General features: G+C 53.6%; 8 protein-coding genes across 8 annotated transcripts; 5 read left to right on the plus strand and 3 right to left on the minus strand.

Moving 5' to 3' along the window:
* Positions 1-300: 300 nt before the first annotated feature.
* On the plus strand, positions 301-1087 carry BDW74DRAFT_84033 (uncharacterized protein). The gene has a single exon (XM_073733861.1). The coding sequence runs from the start codon at positions 473-475 to the stop codon at positions 1025-1027; it is 555 nt and encodes a 184-aa protein (XP_073580246.1). The 5' UTR covers positions 301-472; the 3' UTR covers positions 1028-1087.
* Positions 1088-2081: 994 nt separating this feature from the next.
* BDW74DRAFT_170198 (putative MFS multidrug transporter) lies at positions 2082-3632 on the minus strand (the record flags this gene model as incomplete). Its single annotated transcript, XM_073727128.1, has 6 exons — positions 2082-2459; positions 2524-2745; positions 2863-2947; positions 3025-3202; positions 3242-3422; positions 3471-3632. 6 exons carry the CDS (start codon positions 3630-3632, stop codon positions 2082-2084), a joined length of 1206 nt encoding a protein of 401 aa, XP_073580247.1.
* A 1153-nt stretch (positions 3633-4785) lies between these two features.
* Positions 4786-6283, plus strand: BDW74DRAFT_160051 (putative sulfate/molybdate transporter). The gene is made up of 2 exons (XM_073725552.1): positions 4786-4821; positions 4881-6283. The coding sequence occupies exon 2, from the start codon at positions 4881-4883 to the stop codon at positions 6180-6182; it is 1302 nt and encodes a 433-aa protein (XP_073580248.1). The 5' UTR covers positions 4786-4821; the 3' UTR covers positions 6183-6283.
* A 155-nt stretch (positions 6284-6438) lies between these two features.
* Positions 6439-6744, minus strand: BDW74DRAFT_181813 (uncharacterized protein; the record flags this gene model as incomplete). The annotated part of the gene is made up of 1 exon (XM_073730116.1): positions 6439-6744. One exon carries the CDS (start codon positions 6742-6744, stop codon positions 6439-6441), a length of 306 nt encoding a protein of 101 aa, XP_073580249.1.
* A 236-nt stretch (positions 6745-6980) lies between these two features.
* On the plus strand, positions 6981-8272 carry BDW74DRAFT_84104 (phytanoyl-CoA dioxygenase family protein). Its single transcript, XM_073733862.1, has one exon. It carries the CDS (start codon positions 7244-7246, stop codon positions 8186-8188), a length of 945 nt encoding a protein of 314 aa, XP_073580250.1. The 5' UTR covers positions 6981-7243; the 3' UTR covers positions 8189-8272.
* On the minus strand, positions 8255-10127 carry BDW74DRAFT_160054 (snoRNA-binding rRNA-processing protein UTP15). Its single transcript, XM_073725553.1, has one exon. The coding sequence runs from the start codon at positions 9979-9981 to the stop codon at positions 8356-8358; it is 1626 nt and encodes a 541-aa protein (XP_073580251.1). The 5' UTR covers positions 9982-10127; the 3' UTR covers positions 8255-8355.
* Positions 10128-10867: 740 nt separating this feature from the next.
* On the plus strand, positions 10868-12655 carry BDW74DRAFT_170201 (uncharacterized protein; the record flags this gene model as incomplete). Its single annotated transcript, XM_073727129.1, has 4 exons — positions 10868-11172; positions 11223-11373; positions 11427-12324; positions 12375-12655. 4 exons carry the CDS (start codon positions 10868-10870, stop codon positions 12653-12655), a joined length of 1635 nt encoding a protein of 544 aa, XP_073580252.1.
* A 910-nt stretch (positions 12656-13565) lies between these two features.
* Positions 13566-17102, plus strand: BDW74DRAFT_160058 (uncharacterized protein). The gene is made up of 2 exons (XM_073725554.1): positions 13566-14349; positions 14397-17102. The coding sequence occupies exons 1-2, from the start codon at positions 14129-14131 to the stop codon at positions 16624-16626; spliced, it is 2451 nt and encodes an 816-aa protein (XP_073580253.1). The 5' UTR covers positions 13566-14128; the 3' UTR covers positions 16627-17102.
* The last annotated feature ends 166 nt before the right edge of the window (positions 17103-17268 follow it).

Here is a 17268-nt window from a genome sequence, read left to right on the forward strand (position 1 = left end):
ATGGCATGTATTGCACGAGTAGCAGGCCGGCAGATTGATGTTGGTTTGATATGACCAGGGGTCAACGGAGGCTGAGGCAGCAGTGAGCCTCCACTGCGGCCACCAACCTCGCCAGCGCTCTGCCTCATCCGAATCCTGCTCAACGAGACGGGGACAAAGTACGGTAATCAGTTCATCGGAGGCAGATCGGGAGTCCATGACCAGGGAGGTCGTATCATCTCTCGGTGTCGGATGTGGACGCTCTTTTCGTGAGATTGATAAGGTATAAAAGGCAGGACCATTCCCATAGATCAAAAGTATATCCTTCTCACAACAACACAGTCTGAGCTCCAGTACTTGAACTTGATTGTAAGCGCAGAGCATATCTCTCATCTCCAACCGGTAGGCCCTCTTCTCCTACTTCTTCTCTTTTCCATCTCAATAGCATACCATACTTACCCTCCAGCATCTCTAGCCCGCGCATCCATCCACGATGAAGCTCCCTATCACCATGATCAGCATGGGCATGCTCGCCCTCTCTTCCGCCCTAACCCTTACCCCACGAGCCGTCGAAGGCGAGGATGCCGCCCGCATCGTCGAATGCGGTGACCTAGACGTCATGCGCGTCTCCGCCGCCGACCTCCCCGCCGGCGTCTCCCCCATCGATGTCCGTAAGTGCCTTGATCACCCTCTCGGACGGAACCGGCACGTCAAGGGGGCATCTCTGGCGCCGCTTAATGCGGTGGAGCCCTCCTTCTTCAACAACGGCACCGTGAACACCGGCACCGACACCGACACCAGCCCCGCGGATCTGGAGGCTCGCTCGAGCGCCCTTCAAGAACGGGCGTGCTACAAGGACGCGCCGTATGGGTGCTCTGGAGGGTATTGCTGGAAGGCGTGTGGGAACACGGACAAGGGCGAGTGGTGCTGGACAGCGAACAAGGCCGGCCTGGGCTCGTGGATTACCTGTAGCAAGTGGCAGGACTGCGGGACTGCGACATATGCGTGTGGCAGAGGGGGGTGCCCGTCTTGTGGATGCAGTTGCTAGCGGGAAGCTGAATGGATCCCATGGCCAAGGCGCTATGAGAAGCTGTGTTGCAATCGAGGTAGATAGTTAGCATTGTGATTCGGGTAGGAGGCGGAGGGATGGATGATCTGGGACATGCACTCAGATTGGGAAATAGGTACAATATGGATATACTTGGCAGTCTTGATTGTTACCGTGTTGATTCGTGATGTTCGTAAGACTCATAGCCCCTAAGTTCCAAAAGAAGTAGGCAGCCGGTATTAAGCTTACCAACGGAAACATGGACTCCTCCTGTTGCAGTGTTTCTCGTCTGTTTCAGTCAAAAGAGCCGCTGCAATATCGACTGTAGTGATAACGCGCTCGATGCAGCCGTACGGGCGTGTTTCAGAATTCAGGAGGCAGGCTTTTCTAATAGCGAAAAGGGAAGGAACGCCCCCGAACCTGGGTACGCGCAAGGTCCTGCCAAATATGGCGTTATTTTTCTACCTAGCAAGGGACTCACCATAATCTCCAAAGCGGCCGCTATGGCGCTCGTATGGACACCTGCTTTTGAACCACTTTCCAAGTGTTTCATGCATCCATTAGTGTATCGAGTTCCAGTACACAAATGCAAGAGGGTATTGGAAAGCCCCTCGCTTTACGAAGGCTATGGTAGAAAAGTGGTTCATTCCATAAGAATTGGAATTGAATCGAAATCTGGTGGGAATTCAAGGGAGGCCTAAGCAAGAGTTATGATCGCACTGTTCTAAGAACCTTGGGTTATGACACCGTCCGGACCAACCATTGAGCATGTTATAACTCTAGTCAAGACTTCGATTCATCATCGTCAGGCTGCTCATCATCCTTCTCACTAAGCCCAGCTTGGTTAATATTGGTCCACTTGATACCTGCCGACAGGACAAGTGCCAGCGCAGTTGCAGCCACGGCAAGATACTATAAACATTGACAGGGTATGTTAGCTTTCAAGGTATTCAAAATGCATAGGGTTTACCCACGAAGACAGTAATGATCGCATTATTGTACGCTGTGATTATATCTTCCACGCGGTTCGGGAAGGCATCGAGGGCTGTCTGCTTCACTTTGAGGTTCCAGCGTCCAGCAGCATCGCGACCCCGGTCGCGTTCAAGCCTGCGCCAGAATTTGACTCTAAACGACGAACGAGTTCGTTGTGAAATATCGAAGCACCGACAGTTTGCATCACTGAGCTGCCAAAGTACTGCGCAAAGAGTACCGTAGAGATACCGACTGAAACTATTCCAGGCTGGGTCTTTAGCACATTCTGGACGGTAACAAGTGCCATCTGCGCTGCAAATCCACAACCGAGACCTTGGAGAATCTGAAATTCTATCCACTTGTTCGATGATGTCGAGGGGATGAAGGTTGTGTATAGACCAGAGGCTATACATAGCATGCTCGAGCCGATGAAGAACCAGGGGTTATAGTATCGCACGTGCTTAGCTAGTATTGACGGTCAGTAATGAACAGATTATGAGAAAAGAAACATTTCATAATGTGACGCCAGAAACAATGGCTCCAAAAACTTGGGTAGAGACAGATGGGAGGAGTATGACTCCGCTCCGCATAGGACTCGCGCCCTTGACGATCTGAAACCATTCAGGGAGATAGTAAACAGACACAACGAAGGAGGCCATGAAGAGGAAGGCAAATAAGATGCTCAAATCCACAGATCGGTCTCTAAAGAGGGTCAAGGGAATCAGTGCTTCGTCGTCCTTGTACATCTGCCATAGAATAAACAGAATCATGGATACGGCAAAGCCAACAAAGAATCCGATGATAGTTGCTGAGTTTCAAGCGTACTCCCCTCCTCCCCATTGCAGAGCTAGAAAGATCATGACTATCGATCCAACAAAGATGATGCAGCAAACCAGGTCCAGCTTCATTATTCTCAGGATCCGGGCGTCCTGCTCAACAACGGCTGTGCTCTTCGGCGGATGAAAAAAAAGAACAGCAACGTCCCGAATGTGACGGCCCCGGTCGAAAGATTGATCTAGAAGCACCATCTCCAGGAGACATTGGTGGTGAAAGCACCTCCGATTGTTGGTGCGACCACGGTCCAGACGGCATAGAGCGAAGTAATAAGCCCAGTAAACAGCGGACGCTGCGCAGTTGGCGTGACCAATGCAATCACGGAAAGGCCGCCAGACACAATGCCTACACCGCCAATGCCCGCTACTGCTCAACTGACGATGAACATTGTAGAACTAGTGGCTGCACCACATAGGACGGACCCGAGCAAGAAGATGCCGAAGAAGACGAAGTAGGACCAGCGAAGGGGGAAGATGGACGAGATCTTGCCGCTCAAAGGCTGGAGCGCGCACATGGTGACTGGGTAGGCCGCGCCGTACCATCCGATGTCTGTCGCTGCGTTGAATTGGCTGCTGATGGCGGGAATTGCCTGATGATGGTAAGAGGAGAAGGGGCAGTCTGGATCCAGGCAACTTACAGTGACAATGATAGAGACATCAATGGAGATCAGCATTGTCGCGATCATAATTCCCCGCAGAACGCTGTGCAGCTTAACACCAGTCAGGCAATGGGCATCCATGACGTCTTGAGGGACATCCGTTGAAGCAGCTTCGTCGCTGGTCTTGCTTTGGGGATCCATGGTGGAAGACATCTTTGACACGGCTGCGAGATTGAATGTCCAAGACCGGATGGACACGACAGGGGAGGACTTCAACTTATAGGAAGTAATTGCGGGCTTGATATCCCACGAAGAGGAAATCATTTTTTGTTTTCCCCTTTCTTCACCACGACCTGGTGAATCCGACCCGTCTGCGACTCCGACTCCGACTCCGATTCCGACTCGGAGACGACAAGCCCTGCGCAAGGCGATGGAGATGTCCAAAAATTGAGGGAAGTTGTCAATTTCAAGACGGTCATGACCTTTGGTGAGATTATCAACCCAAAGTGCCTAAGTTCGCTAGGTGATCTTGCCCCAAGGGACGCGCCTTGCAGCTCTTGATCGGCGATCGCCTTCTTTCCACGGCAGGACCCTGCAATATAGCATTTCCTGGCTGGCATTCAAGCATGCTGCTACCATAGGAGAGATAGTTTATATGTTCCAGCTCCATGCTTACCGTCACGCGGCCAACATCAAGGTCCAGTGAGCCAATGTCAATCTCAACGCCTATCCAGCGATTCCAGTTGGGTGAATGCTCGTTTCGAATATGACTGGCCCTCTTGCTCTGGTCTTCTCGCATCGAGCCCCGAACTCACATGGCACTTTCCCATACTCATCGAGCCCTGACGCCCTTCTATGCTATCGGATCTGAGTGATGACCCATGACTCTGGTCAAGTCTGTTCATTCGCGGTCATGCCGCGACGCGTCTGGCGCGTTTCGAATCTGGTGCTCATTCCATAGTTCTCTGTCGGTCCATGAAAAGAAGCGAGGAGTGTCCTGAGATCCTATCGATGGACGGATTCGTATTCTCTTCCTAGGTTGCATGAGAAAATACTGTCACACTTTGCTTCGTCGCAGCTATCGTTCCTCGGCATAGGGGCACATCCATTGCAGTGACCGTGAGGTGTAAGACGCTCTTCCCAGTTGACTATCTCCCGACCTCTCAAATTGAAGTCTTCAATTACTGAAAAAGCAGTGGTTGAGTAGTGCAGAGTTGTTTCTCCGCGTGGATGGTTGTGGTAACGTCATGTGCCCGAGCTCGGATCTAATATCCCCAATTGGGCTTAGTGTGAGTGCCTTGCTGCCCCAGTCTATAAGAGCATCCCACCCCAGCTCATCTCCAACTGCTGAGTTGCATTGCAGCGATCCTTTCAATCCAGGCTGCTCGAGGTACAGACCCCGTCCAGTCAAGCTTTGTCTTGCAAAAGTGGCACTGCTAATCCATACAGATGACGTTTCAATCTCTCCGCTCCATCTCCGAGTACAACGTCTCAACCTTCAAACGACATTATGTCTCTGAGATCGCAGGCTCGCTGGGAGACCTCGGAACATTCCTCCCAATAGCGCTTGCTTTGGCCGCAAATGGGGCTGTATCGCTCGCCAGCACGCTCATTTTCTCCGGTCTCTTCAACATCTTGACTGGGCTGTTCTTCGGCATTCCGCTGCCCGTCCAGCCAATGAAGGCCATCGCCGCCGTAGCGATCGCGCGGTCCTTCTCGCCTGGGTCTATTGCTGCAGCAGGGATCTTTGTCGCCGGCGTTCTCTTCATTGGTAGCATTACCGGCTTACTCCAATGGTTCACCCGCGTCATTCCCATCCCTGTCGTCAAAGGCATCCAAGTCGGGGCCGGCCTATCCCTTGTCATGGCAGCATGTACGACCCTACATGATCTTGGTTGGATCCATCCTTCCTGGGCTGACAACCGGCTGTGGGCAGTCGGTGTATTCGTCGCGCTCTTGCTTACGAAGTCCACGCCCAAACGACTACCGTACGCCCTTATTGTCTTCATCGTCGGCCTCGTTCTTGCCATCGTCCGCAGTGCCCTGAAGTCCGAACTTCCCTCGTTCTTGATCTGGAATCCCCATATCGTCGTTCCAATGGGACACGAATGGTCTCGGGGCGCCATTGATGCAGGACTTGGCCAGCTCCCGCTCACGACTCTCAACTCCGTTGTTGCTGTCGTCCATCTAGCGGCTGATCTACTCCCGTCTGTTCCAACCCCATCCGTGACCGCAATCGGTCTCAGCGTCTCAGTCATGAATCTTATCGGCGTCTGGTTCGGCGCTATGCCCGTCTGCCATGGATCTGGCGGGCTAGCAGCGCAATACCGTTTCGGCGCACGCTCAGGTGCAAGCGTCGTCTTCTTGGGTGCTTGCAAGCTTATCCTTGGATTAGTCTTCGGCGAGAGTCTAGTCGACTTACTCCACCGGTTCCCGAAGGCCCTGCTCGCTATTATGGTCATCGCCGCGGGCTTAGAACTGGTACGTGTGGGCGAGAGCCTGAATACCTCGGGTGCTAGGGATCTAAGTCGACGAGTTGAAGATGAGAGCGGGAACCGGGTGCATTTGACTGAGGAGGAGCGAGGCAAGAGGTGGATGGTTATGATGGTTACGGTCGCTCTGCTAGTCGGATTCAAGAACGATGCTGTCGGGTTTGTGGCCGGCATGCTGTGTCACTGGGCTTATGAGTTGCCGCGGTTGGTTGAACGGGTGAGGAACCGAGGCTCAGAGGGGAGGGTGAGGTTACCTTGAACCTGGAACTTTCACCATATACGCTATATACTACGTACACGCCCACGTTCCAACACCGATTACAAGATTACGAGACACGAAACTGGCGACAGAAAGAACACCTTATATAGCATTGTGAGAATTAGAGCCCATATTATTCATAACATATATAGCATAAGATAGCATAGCATCATAAAATCATCCTCGCGATTCATTCTGATGATTACCACCCATTACCGCGATCATGAGACGCACTTCGCTCCATCATCGCAACCACCTATTCAAACTCCTCATCCCCCACATCCTCAATCCTCCTCATTCCATCACTCTTCGCATCCGGCAGCGCCGCAAGTTCGCGCCCATCCTTATCATACCGGTGCTCCTCAACGATAACAGGTTGACCAAGGACATGGCGGATCGTGCGCACGGTCGTCGTGCCGTCCGGGCTGGTCTGCGTGGACTTGCTGAACTGTTGCGCGCTATGGTGCTCCTCGGGCTTCTGGCCGTTGCGACTAATGGATGTGCTTGCGGACGCGAAGACCGAGGTCGAGGTTGAGGAGGAGGTTGACCAGTTGAAGCCCATTTTCGTAACTAGGTGTGGATGAGTTGATAGATGGATTTTGATAGTTTGAGTGATGGATTGTTTGTTTGTTTGTTTAAGAGGAGAGGTTGCATTACATCAAGGTACAAGGGGTGGTGTGAGGGGATATATAGAGCTGGTGGCGAGTGCTGATGTCATTGTTGAGGAGGGGATTGTTGGACTGGGGTTGTTTCGGCGGTTCGCTTTGAGACAATTAGCTGCTCAACCAGTAATGCCTTGATGATGAAATAGCTGATATAAGTCTTGATCTTTGCGATGCTTTACCTTGAGGTTACTTGTCGTCAACATTGATAATGGAGTTACCCCAACAGACCGCGCTAATCCCAATCGGGATAGCATGAAGCTATCGCCGGGCACAGCCAATCCAGAACCCCGCAGATAAGCGTCACATCTCCCCACCATCAGACATTGCTTTTTATCCTCCGCTCACCACCCCTCCACTTCGACCCAACTCACTATAGGGGCTCAAACAACCCCCAAAATGCCCGGCCTAACCCCCTCCCAACTCTCCCAATTCCACGAAAACGGCTACCTCGTTCTCCCCGACTATCTTACGCCAGAACAAGTCACGTCGCTGATATCCGAAACAACCTCGCTCCTCTCCTCATTTGACCTGTCCACGCACCCCTTAACCCAGTTTACAACAGGCGACGACGAAAAAGACAACAAGCCGCACGTCGGCGACGACTACTTCCTCAACTCCGGCGACAAAATCCGCTTCTTCTTCGAGCCCGATGCGTTCGCCGCCGACCCCTCTGATCCATCCAAGACAATCCTATCCAAACCGAAGGAGAAAGCAATCAACAAGATCGGGCATGCGCTGCACTCTCTCTCAAAACCATTCGAGGAGGTGAGCATGAGTGCGCAGAACGCCGAAATCGCGCGTAGTCTCGGCTTCAAGGACCCGCGCGTTCTGCAGAGCATGGTTATCTGCAAGCAGCCCGGGATTGGCGGGGCCGTGCCGCCGCACAAGGACAGCGAGTTCCTGTATACGTCTCCGCCGAGCGCGGTTGGGTTCTGGATTGCGCTGCAGGATGCGGGGGTGGGCAATGCGACGCTGGGGATGTACAAGGGGAGTCACAAGAGGAAGTCTGGGGCTGTGAGCCGGCGGTTTGTGAGGCGGTATAATGAGGACGGTAGTTTGGCTGGGACGGGGTTCGTGAGTAATGAGGGGGAGAAGTTTCCGAGGGGTTTGGAGGTTGGTGAGGATATTGAGGGGGAGGGGGAGGTGGAGGTTCAGGATGTCAAGGCTGGCTCGCTGGTTCTTATCCATGGGAATGTGCTGCATAAGAGCGAGAAGAACACGGGGGATAAGAGTCGCTTTGCGTATACGTTTCATGTTATTGAGGGGGCGGAGGGGTGGGAGTATGATGGGCGGAATTGGTTGCAGCCGCCGGAGGGGGGATTTTCGAGGTTATACCAGTAAGGTTGAGATTGTGGTAAATGTCTCGATCTACGTCAGGAGATATGGATTGGCAGATTTTGAAGCTGAATCTGAACAGAGTATATGTATCATGCATTAGTGCTATACAACCTTTTCCCAACCAACCCAAACTCCAGGCCAAGCCATAAAATCATCTATTGAATGACACCCTAAGCACGCAGCATATCCAGCATTCCCTTCGTCTCGAATGCCTGGTGCGCATAGTCCACTTCATCGCGAACCCGCCAATGCAGCCGCTCAATCATCTTATCGATCTGCTGGGACTGCCCCAGATTGCTGGAGTAGATATCGAGCAGGTTCATCCCGACCTCCACGCTCAGCCCAACCAGTCTCGGCTCCATGATGTTCTTGTACACCCACTGCAGCACGGGCTGGAGCGTAACCTCGTCGCGGCCCTGGAGCGCCGCACGAAGCGCGGAGCGATGCCTCAGCTCTGAGATAAGCGTGAGTTGAGCGATCTTATCTGATCTTGACAGAACGGAGTCGAGAGCAGCGGCGTAGCGGCCCTTGCGCAGATCCTGCTCCCAACCCTTCTCCTTCTTGCGCTTCTTCGCCTCGTTGCCGTCGATGATAATGTCCACGCCTTCGCCGACGAAATCCAGACCGCGCCATCGCCGTGCCCAGGCGGAGCCCTGGCGCTTCTTGTCCTTGTTCTTCTTCTTGTCGTACTCTTCGATCTTGCCTTCGAGCAAGGCTTCCATTTCCTTCTTGCGCTCGCGCTCGCGTGCCTTTTGTTGGCCGGAGAGGCGGGTCTTGATGGACAGTAATCCGGACTGCATACCGACGGCGATGTGCTTGTCTTCGCGGGCAGCACCGGAGGTAATTGCGCAGAGGGAGAGAATAGGGGACTGGTATTTGAAGCCGGCGACGACGTTCCAGCCGGTCGTTTCGTGGATCTTGAGATGGCCATCCAGAGCACCGGAAAGTAATCGCTGTCCGTCTGACGCGAGGCAAAGCGATGTGACCGTCTTCTGGTGGCTCTGAATCATGTGCAGGGGCTTTCCGGCGACAATATCCAGCACCGCAATCTTGTTGTCCGCGGCAGCGAGCACGGTCGTCCCGGTCGGCATGGGGAGAACGGATTCCAACGCCGCTCCCATCTTGAACGTCATGGCGGATCGGCCTTCCATACGGGGATCCCAAAGGCGCACTGTTCGATCGTAACTACCAGAAACCAAGGATCCAGACGATGCCAATGACCCCGGCATGAACGCTGCTGTGCGCACGTAGTCCGAGTGTCCCACAAAGCTCTTCACGCTGCTCTCGCTAGGTAGATCCCACAACCGTACCGTCCGGTCATCGCTCGCTGACATAACAGCCGTCGGATCGCTGGGCGAGAACTTGGTCACCCAGACAGGCTGCTTGTGGTCCTTCCATGTCTTCAAGATCGCGCGCGAGCTCACGTCAAACACCTGTACCGTACCCGTATCATCACCAGCCACTAAAATCCTGCCATCGGGACGAACGTCTGTGCCGCGCGCGGTGTCGTCGAACCGTGTGATCGTTCGGAGGAGTTTCCGTGTGCGGATAGAGTAGATCTGGACGCGGGCGCCTGTTGTAACAGTGAAGACATCGGGAGGCTGTGTGAGCGAGGGGAAGGCGGTTGCGGAGGAGGGCGCAGAGGGTTGTGTGATGAAGTTGACGGGGCCGTTGGCTGGTGATGGGATGAGGAGAGGATTTTTGAAGGTCTTCCAGTGGGCCTGCTCGGGGCTTAGTTGCGAGGCGGGCAACTCGGGCAGCTTGACCTGCGTCAGGGGGAGGACGGGAGCCGCCATGCTGGTGAGATTGAATTGGTGCAAGCGGGTCAACCGCGATAGTCGTCTGGAGAGTCGTGATGAGGTTTCTCAAGGTTGTTGGTTGGATTTTTTCTGTTATCGGCCTATCAGTACGCTAGTCCTGATCGGGCGATCCCATACTGTCGAGGGCACCTCTACCTTATTGACTTGATGAACATCAACATCAAGCATGATAGTCAACTGTTTACACTCTACTTAATTCAGATACCACTCAACAGTGTCATGTTTGCCAATTAGATTGTGTGGTATGGCGGTCGGTTGATGATGGACGCCAGAGCTCATACAATCCGTTCCGAGGCCCCTACCGACACCCCTGTCCTTTCTGTCTTTTGCTCTACCCAGATTTCCAATAATCCTGCACGGACGTTGCCTCTACTGACACCGGAAAGCTTGCTTCTGGTATATTCGACTTTGCTCATGCCATTCTTCCGCTTTCTTGTCGGCTACTCTATCCTAGCGTGAGATAAGCCGTTGGGGTCGGACTGCAGGAGAAGTATACAGTTGTGACTGACTCGACGATTTCTGCAACACCCTGACCAGGGCTTTGTCCGACACTGTCCAGAACCATGGCGTTGGGCCTGCTGAAACACACTTGCAGGGGTATATCCAGGAACCAATCCCATCGTCACGATGCAGGGTCGAGTGATTCAGTCCGGTCATGCTCCTTGCATCCTTATCACCCCTTCCAAGGTTGGATTAACGGCCAACGGATCTCATCCGAAGCCCGAACGGCATCTCCAAGGGCTCTCTTGGCTGAAGATAAGCCCAGATCCTGCAGAATATCTCCAAGTATCCCCATATATCAAGTCGTGCTCCCCCGCATGGTTTTCCATGTAGTTCGCATCCGGTATTCCAGCCGTCAACCATGCACAGCGGCGCGGAAACGAGCAAAGCTGCCTCGCCGGCGGCTACGGGGGATGATCTGAAGCGAGATTTCAAGAGCCGCCAGGTGGCGATGTTCGCAATTGCCTGTTCGATGGGTACTGGACTTACGATCTCATCGGGGACGGCATTGACTCGTGGTGGACCGGCCAGTCTGTTGATCTCGTACCTCGTTATTGGTCTTGCAGTCTACTTTATCATGACTGCTCTGGGAGAAATGGCAGCTTATATCCCAATGAGTAAAGGTTTCTCGGGATATGCCAGTCGATATGCGCATCCAGCTTTAGGGTAGGCACTCCTGTTATCTGTCGACCTGGGTCGTTGACTGATTGATATAGGTTCGCGACAGGATGGAACTACTTCTTTAGCTACGCTATTGCAATACCAACAAACCTCACAGCGGCCGGCTTGATCGTGCACTACTGGAGACCAGACCTCAATGTAGGCATCTGGATCACAGTCTTTGGTGCTGTTGTCATCCTGCTTAATGTTCGTCCAGCCCTAACTCACACTGTATATATTCTGAGCACTAACCCTCTCAGGTCCTCCATGTCAACAGTTTTGGCGAATCCGAGTTCATACTCAGCTGCATAAAGCTTGTCATCATCACAATGCTCATCCTTTGCTGCTTCATCATCTCCGCCGGCGGCTCTCCCTCACGCGAGAAAATCGGTTTCAAGTACTGGCACGACCCTGGTGCATTCGCTCAGTACCTCGTCGGCGGCCGCAAGGGCTACCTACTCGGTTGGTGGGCCTGTATGATCCAAGCTTGCTTCGCCTACACCGGAACCGAAGTCGTCGGCGTGACGTTTGGCGAAGCAAGGAACCCGCGCAAGACCATCCCTATGGCCATTAGACAGACGTTCTGGCGGATTCTGAGCTTCTACGTTGTCGGTGTATGGGCCCTAACCATGGCCGTTGCATACGACAGCCCCAAGCTCGTGGACGCTACATCCAAATCTACTTCTGCTGCGGCTTCACCGTTCGTCGTTGCCATCTCATTGGCGGGCATCAAAGTCCTTCCTGACATTGTCAATGCCGGTCTCCTCGTCTTCGTATTGAGCTCGTCCGCCTCGGACATCTATTGCTCTTCCCGCTCGCTTTACGGACTAGCCAGGGACGGCCAAGCACCAAAGATCCTGGCGAAGACGCTCAAGAACGGTGTTCCAATTTATAGTGTAGCCGTTGCAGCACTCTTCTGTCTACTCGGGTATATGAATGCCGCCAAGTCTGCATCCACAGTCTTCGACTACTTCGTTAGTTTGGCGACTATCTTTGCGCTCCTCAACTGGTTTAGCATTCTCCTTTCGTATCTGAACTTCAGACGAGGACTGAAGGCGCAAGGGATCGATTTGAAGGGGACGTCTTACAGTGCCATCTTCCAGCCCTATGGCGCGTATTATTCGATGTTCATCACCGTCCTTTGCATCATTTTCTCCGGTAAATCAACCCTTATAATGACCAGCGATCTCTTGCTTACTCTACCATAGGTTATGATGCATTCATCCCGCACTTCAAAGCCGACCAGTTCGTTCTGAGGTATATCGGCATCATAGTGTACGTCGGCAACTTTCTCTTCTGGAAGTTCTACAAGGGTGCCAAATATGTGACGCCGAGGGAGATGGATCTGACGACGGGGTTCCATGATACTGTGCTTGAAGGTGTAGATGAGAAGAGTGATTTTGAGGGCAAGGGAAAGAAGGAAATTGACGTATCGACTAATGAGTTTGGGTTCACGACGATTGGGGAGGATGGAAAGATTGCTCGATGATAATCAAAGCGCCTAATATAGGATGAGCCCTAAGCTTTACGTCCCTTGTCGTACTGGATACATGTGTCCGGCATGCTGATATACAACGGACTGCAGCACAAATGAAGCAATTTTCCGAAAGAAAACCCGAGCTATTACGACCAAAGTCGAATCGTATGCGTATAATCTTACCGAAGAAGCTAGGCAAACGATGTGTGGAGAGCAGACACAACGATGACGCGGACTGAGAGCAGCAGAGAACAAATGACGTCTAAGCTAAATACAACCTTGAACGGGACAATGATGCGTACCTGAATATCAGCCGTGCCGTCCAAGCTCCTTCCGAGCTCTGTCCACCTGTAGACCAGAGAGCCCGTATAGAATATGGTCGAGGTGGAGTATTAAGCCGCTGTCGGAGCCGACAAAATGGATCTTCTCGTGGGTCGTTTCAGGCACAACCTGGCTCTTTATGTAAAAGGTAGTATGATGATATCGTCGAGGCGCAGGGCCTAAGGTGAGGCTGTAGCGTGTTCTACAAGTTCTTCTTGACTCAGACGTACGTGGTTTGTGGGTTTGCCCTGCTGTCCTTTGTGGCAAAGATGGCTGTACAGACTACGGAGTATAGCTAACCGCAGCTGCAGCGTCACATATTGCCGTTCGCGACACGCCCAGCCGGCGGCCGAACTTATGCACCTAAACTAAAAGGAAGAGGCAACAAGCTCGGTCTTGAGCTGCCGGCATGCAGCTGAAACTCCACTTGGGCAAGTTGATGTCGAAAGTGACAGGGCTTAGGCGCAGGCTAACGCGGGCGGAGTTGGTGAGATCATCGCGTCAGGCTTCCGGATTCCTTGATTTCGGCCGATCTATTTTTACTCAGGCAGCAGAGTTCGTGCTGCTTGGTCTGTCTGAAGGGATCTTGATAACGGAGATATATGGTGCTACTAGGACTTAACTTGCCTAGCAGTGTCCTGTCCGCCAATGCGATCCTTGTCCTTGTTGATGTTGTGCAGCGATACAAGGTTTATGCGTGTAATTTTGGCGTAACAGGCCGTATTGCGCGTGGGTCTGGCCAGGATCAGTCGATGCAGGAACACACGATCGGCCAATGAGATTGCCCCAGAGCTCCACTACCAGCCACTTCCCAGCCTCCTCAATCCACGACTGGGCCAATCACATAAACAGGCTCGATAAGCGCAGCCTGGCGATTGTTTTCCCCTCCTCGCCCAGCTCGCTCTCATTCAGTCTCTCCCTCCTGGTCACTCTCTCTTCTTCCAGACTCTCGACTCTTGCTAGTAGCTAGCAGTCTGCATCTTCGACCTTTTCTTCTCATCTAACCCTTGCATCCCAGTTCTACAGTTCCATCCCTCGTGTGTTTGCTTGATCGTTCGCTCCTTACCTCGTCTGGCCCGCTCTTTTGCCTATCCTTGACCTCTTGACAGATGTGGTAGCCGTCTTCGTCTTCGAGTCTTCTTTCCTTTCTTCAATTCATTCATCATGGCTGTGAGAATGTCCTCTGTCAACCATGCCGCCGGTATCTTCGCCGACATGTCAGTCGACGGCCCGGCCATTGGGACCCTCGTGGCGGTCGTGGACCGTGCAAAGAACCTCCCCAACAGAAAAACAATGGGAAAGCAGAACCCTTACTGTGCTGCACGGCTAGGGAAGGAAGCTCAGAAAACCGGCACCGACGTGCGTGGAGGCCAGACGCCCAAGTGGTAGGTTGATTGAGCTTGGACAACTGCCTTCGGCTAACCTCCTATAGGGACCAGGAACTCCGCTTCACCGTGCACGAGTCGCCCGATTACTTCCGTATGAAGCTATCCGTCTTCAACGACGACAAAAAGACCGACCTCATTGGCGAGACATGGATCGACCTGCAGGATCTCATCATCCCTGGAGGCAGCCAGAGCGATCAATGGCACACCCTGCAGTTCCGTGGGAAGTACGCCGGCGAGATCCGTCTCGAGATGACCTACTACGATACCAGGCCCGAGGATGAGGCCGTCATTGAGCGGAGAACGCAAGGGACAGAGAGGGCCAAAACGAGCAGCAGCAGCAGGTCCGCCCCTACACCCGTCGTGCCCTCGCCGGCACCGTCCGCGTCCGCGTCGTCGTCCTCTTCCCTATCCGGTCCGCGTCAGCTGAAGGAGGTCAAACGCCGACCCGTACCTACCGAACATACCGGCGGCCCACGCCCTGTACCTGATAAAGCTTATTCTGCCCCGGCACCGTTGCCTGTCGCGCATCCGTCTCGAGCGCCATATGATGGCATCCCCACTCCTCCGTCTAGCTCCGGCATGGATTATGCTCATCCACCAAGACATTCGGTGCCCCAAATACCTTACGATGCGGCACCTCGCCCACGAACTTATGAGACTCCCGATGACTTTGGACGAGAGTGGGCTGCACCTCCTCACCACCCTCCCACAGGCCGGGGTCAACCTCGCTATCAAGAGCATTACCCGCCGCGCGCAGAGCAGGACTACTACGCACGGCCACGCTCTGGCTACGACAACGCGCCGCCTGCTGATTATCGAATGATGCGACAGCCTCCGGCGCCTCGACAAGACCCGTACTACGAAGACATGCCCGTTGAGCCTGCACGACCAACCAGTCGTCACTACAGTCAGATCCCTCCTGACGCGTATTCGTACGGCTCAGAGGATATTCAGACCCGTCACCACCATGCATCTAACAGCATGTCTTCGCGTCATCGCATTGAATATCCACAAGAAAGTGAGCCGTATCGGCAGCATAACTCGCTGCCCAGGCGAGGGCGCAGTCCTGGGCGCTACCACGCGGAATATGCAGCAATGCAGCCGCGAGTGGAAGATGAAGTTGAAGAAGGAGCACCACCTCCGCCGCCCGTTCATCGGACCGCAATGGCTCACCCTAGTCCGCAGTTAGTACCGTCACCAGCTCCTTCGTACAAAGCTTACTCCCCAGAGTACGGCCCCAGATCGACCCACGATATGAACATCCCCCAGCCTACGGAGCTGATGCTGGACCTCCCGTCAGCCACGAGCCCGCCATCTATGCCACCGAGCCTGGTCGCTGGGCTTGATCCGGTAGTCGCAGAGGCGGAGTCGGAGCGCGTCGTGCGTGAAATTCGCAGACGCAGTGGGATTTTCGAAGAAGACCTACCCAGATATAACCGTAGCCGCGACCCGTCGCCAGCCCCTATGGCGCTCCCCTACCCAGACAACCCGCCTGCAGAAGACCTCCGCCGGTCACTCGTCACTCGAAGGTCAATAAACGCAGAAGCTCCCTCTCAGCAGCTTGTCCTACGCAAATCGATCAGCCCACGACCGCCTCCTTCCAGAGGCCGCGGTGGCTCACACGCTTCGATCACGCAAACCCCCTTCTCACCGGACTCCTTCGATTCGTATAATCCGCACGCCGCGCGATCCGCCGTACACAAAGACCCACTGCCTGCATACACAACACCAGCAGAAGCAATGGAAGTAGCAAGACGAACCGAAGCCGCCGCGGCCCGACCAGACGGCCCCATCATCGGCGATGACGGCCGCGAGATCGACCCATCCGACCACCTACCAACGGATACCTGGGCTCCTGAGCCTGAGCGCAAAACGCGGAAGCCCGGCGTGATAGTCCGCTTCAAAAACGCGCCTACCAGACGCAGCCCCGTTGCACCACGTCCAACATCTTCCTACATAGTCAGCACAGAAGTTGAGCGCGGTCGTACTGGGTATAGTAGAAGCAGTCCCGGTGGACCAGGACACGCACGAACCTACAGCACGCCGTCTCCGAAACCCATGCCTCGCCGGCACTCCATCTCGCCTGCTCCATCGCCTATGTATGCGCCTGCCCCCATAGGCCCGCCCATCCCGGCGAAGGTGCCCATTGGTGCGCCGGCGGGCGTTCAGGACGCGCTGAGCCGCGAACTCAATTTGATTGATATTGGCTCCGTTGGGGTCAGTGGTAGTCGGGCGATGCGGAGATACGTCCCTAGACCGACCTACGCCATATGAGCTGTTCTAGCTGCATAACCAGCGACATACGGCAGCTACATGCGGCAGCAGACCAGTCCCAGGGTGAAGAGCTCTGAAAAGAAGAATGAATCTTCCACACCATACTCTGTGCACCAACGCACAAGTACAAAAGCAGCAAACATACCTTATACAACGAAAGCGAGCAAGCGATGTGCCGGGAAATTGAAATTGAGATTGATACTGGATTGAATGAGCATGAGGCACGATTGAATGGGATGCATTTCAGGCGTTGGGGTTCTTTTCTTTTCACTTACTTCTGGTTCTTTATGATGTTCTCCTTCCTTTACATTCTAGCTAGGCTAGCTAGCAAACGAGATGCAAGCTACAAGCTCTTTCGGATTCTTCACACCTTTACGTTCACCTTTATAGCTTCTTGATTGTACTGTCTTGTTCACCTACATGGTAGTCACTACTTGTACGGTAAAAGACCAATTATAAGTATCTTGATGGCTTCAGGTTTCTTCCTTTCCTTCTCCATCTCTATCTCTCCGAGTACCCTGTTCTCTAACCATTTAGCCTAGTTTACCACTGCTACACGCCTGTCATATTGCATTTCGTGCCATCCAACACCACCCCAGCCAACATCCAATACGCCAGAAACCTCCTGACCAGCCCACCCAC

The sequence above is a fragment of the Aspergillus multicolor genome (genome assembly GCF_047715735.1).
Source record: "Aspergillus multicolor strain CBS 133.54 unplaced genomic scaffold BDW74scaffold_30, whole genome shotgun sequence".
NCBI classification, from domain to species: Eukaryota; Fungi; Ascomycota; class Eurotiomycetes; order Eurotiales; family Aspergillaceae; genus Aspergillus; species Aspergillus multicolor.

Bases quoted from the DNA above. Each gene is read 5' to 3' on its own strand.
- BDW74DRAFT_84033 (XM_073733861.1), top strand. From the start codon at position 473: ATGAAGCTCCCTATCACCATGATCAGCATGGGCATGCTCGCCCTCTCT.
- BDW74DRAFT_160051 (XM_073725552.1), top strand. From the start codon at position 4,881: ATGACGTTTCAATCTCTCCGCTCCATCTCCGAGTACAACGTCTCAACC.
- BDW74DRAFT_84104 (XM_073733862.1), top strand. From the start codon at position 7,244: ATGCCCGGCCTAACCCCCTCCCAACTCTCCCAATTCCACGAAAACGGC.
- BDW74DRAFT_160054 (XM_073725553.1), bottom strand. From the start codon at position 9,981: ATGGCGGCTCCCGTCCTCCCCCTGACGCAGGTCAAGCTGCCCGAGTTG.
- BDW74DRAFT_160058 (XM_073725554.1), top strand. From the start codon at position 14,129: ATGGCTGTGAGAATGTCCTCTGTCAACCATGCCGCCGGTATCTTCGCC. The intron at 14,350-14,396 runs GTAGGTTGATTG...AACCTCCTATAG, and splicing joins GGAGGCCAGACGCCCAAGTG to GGACCAGGAACTCCGCTTCA.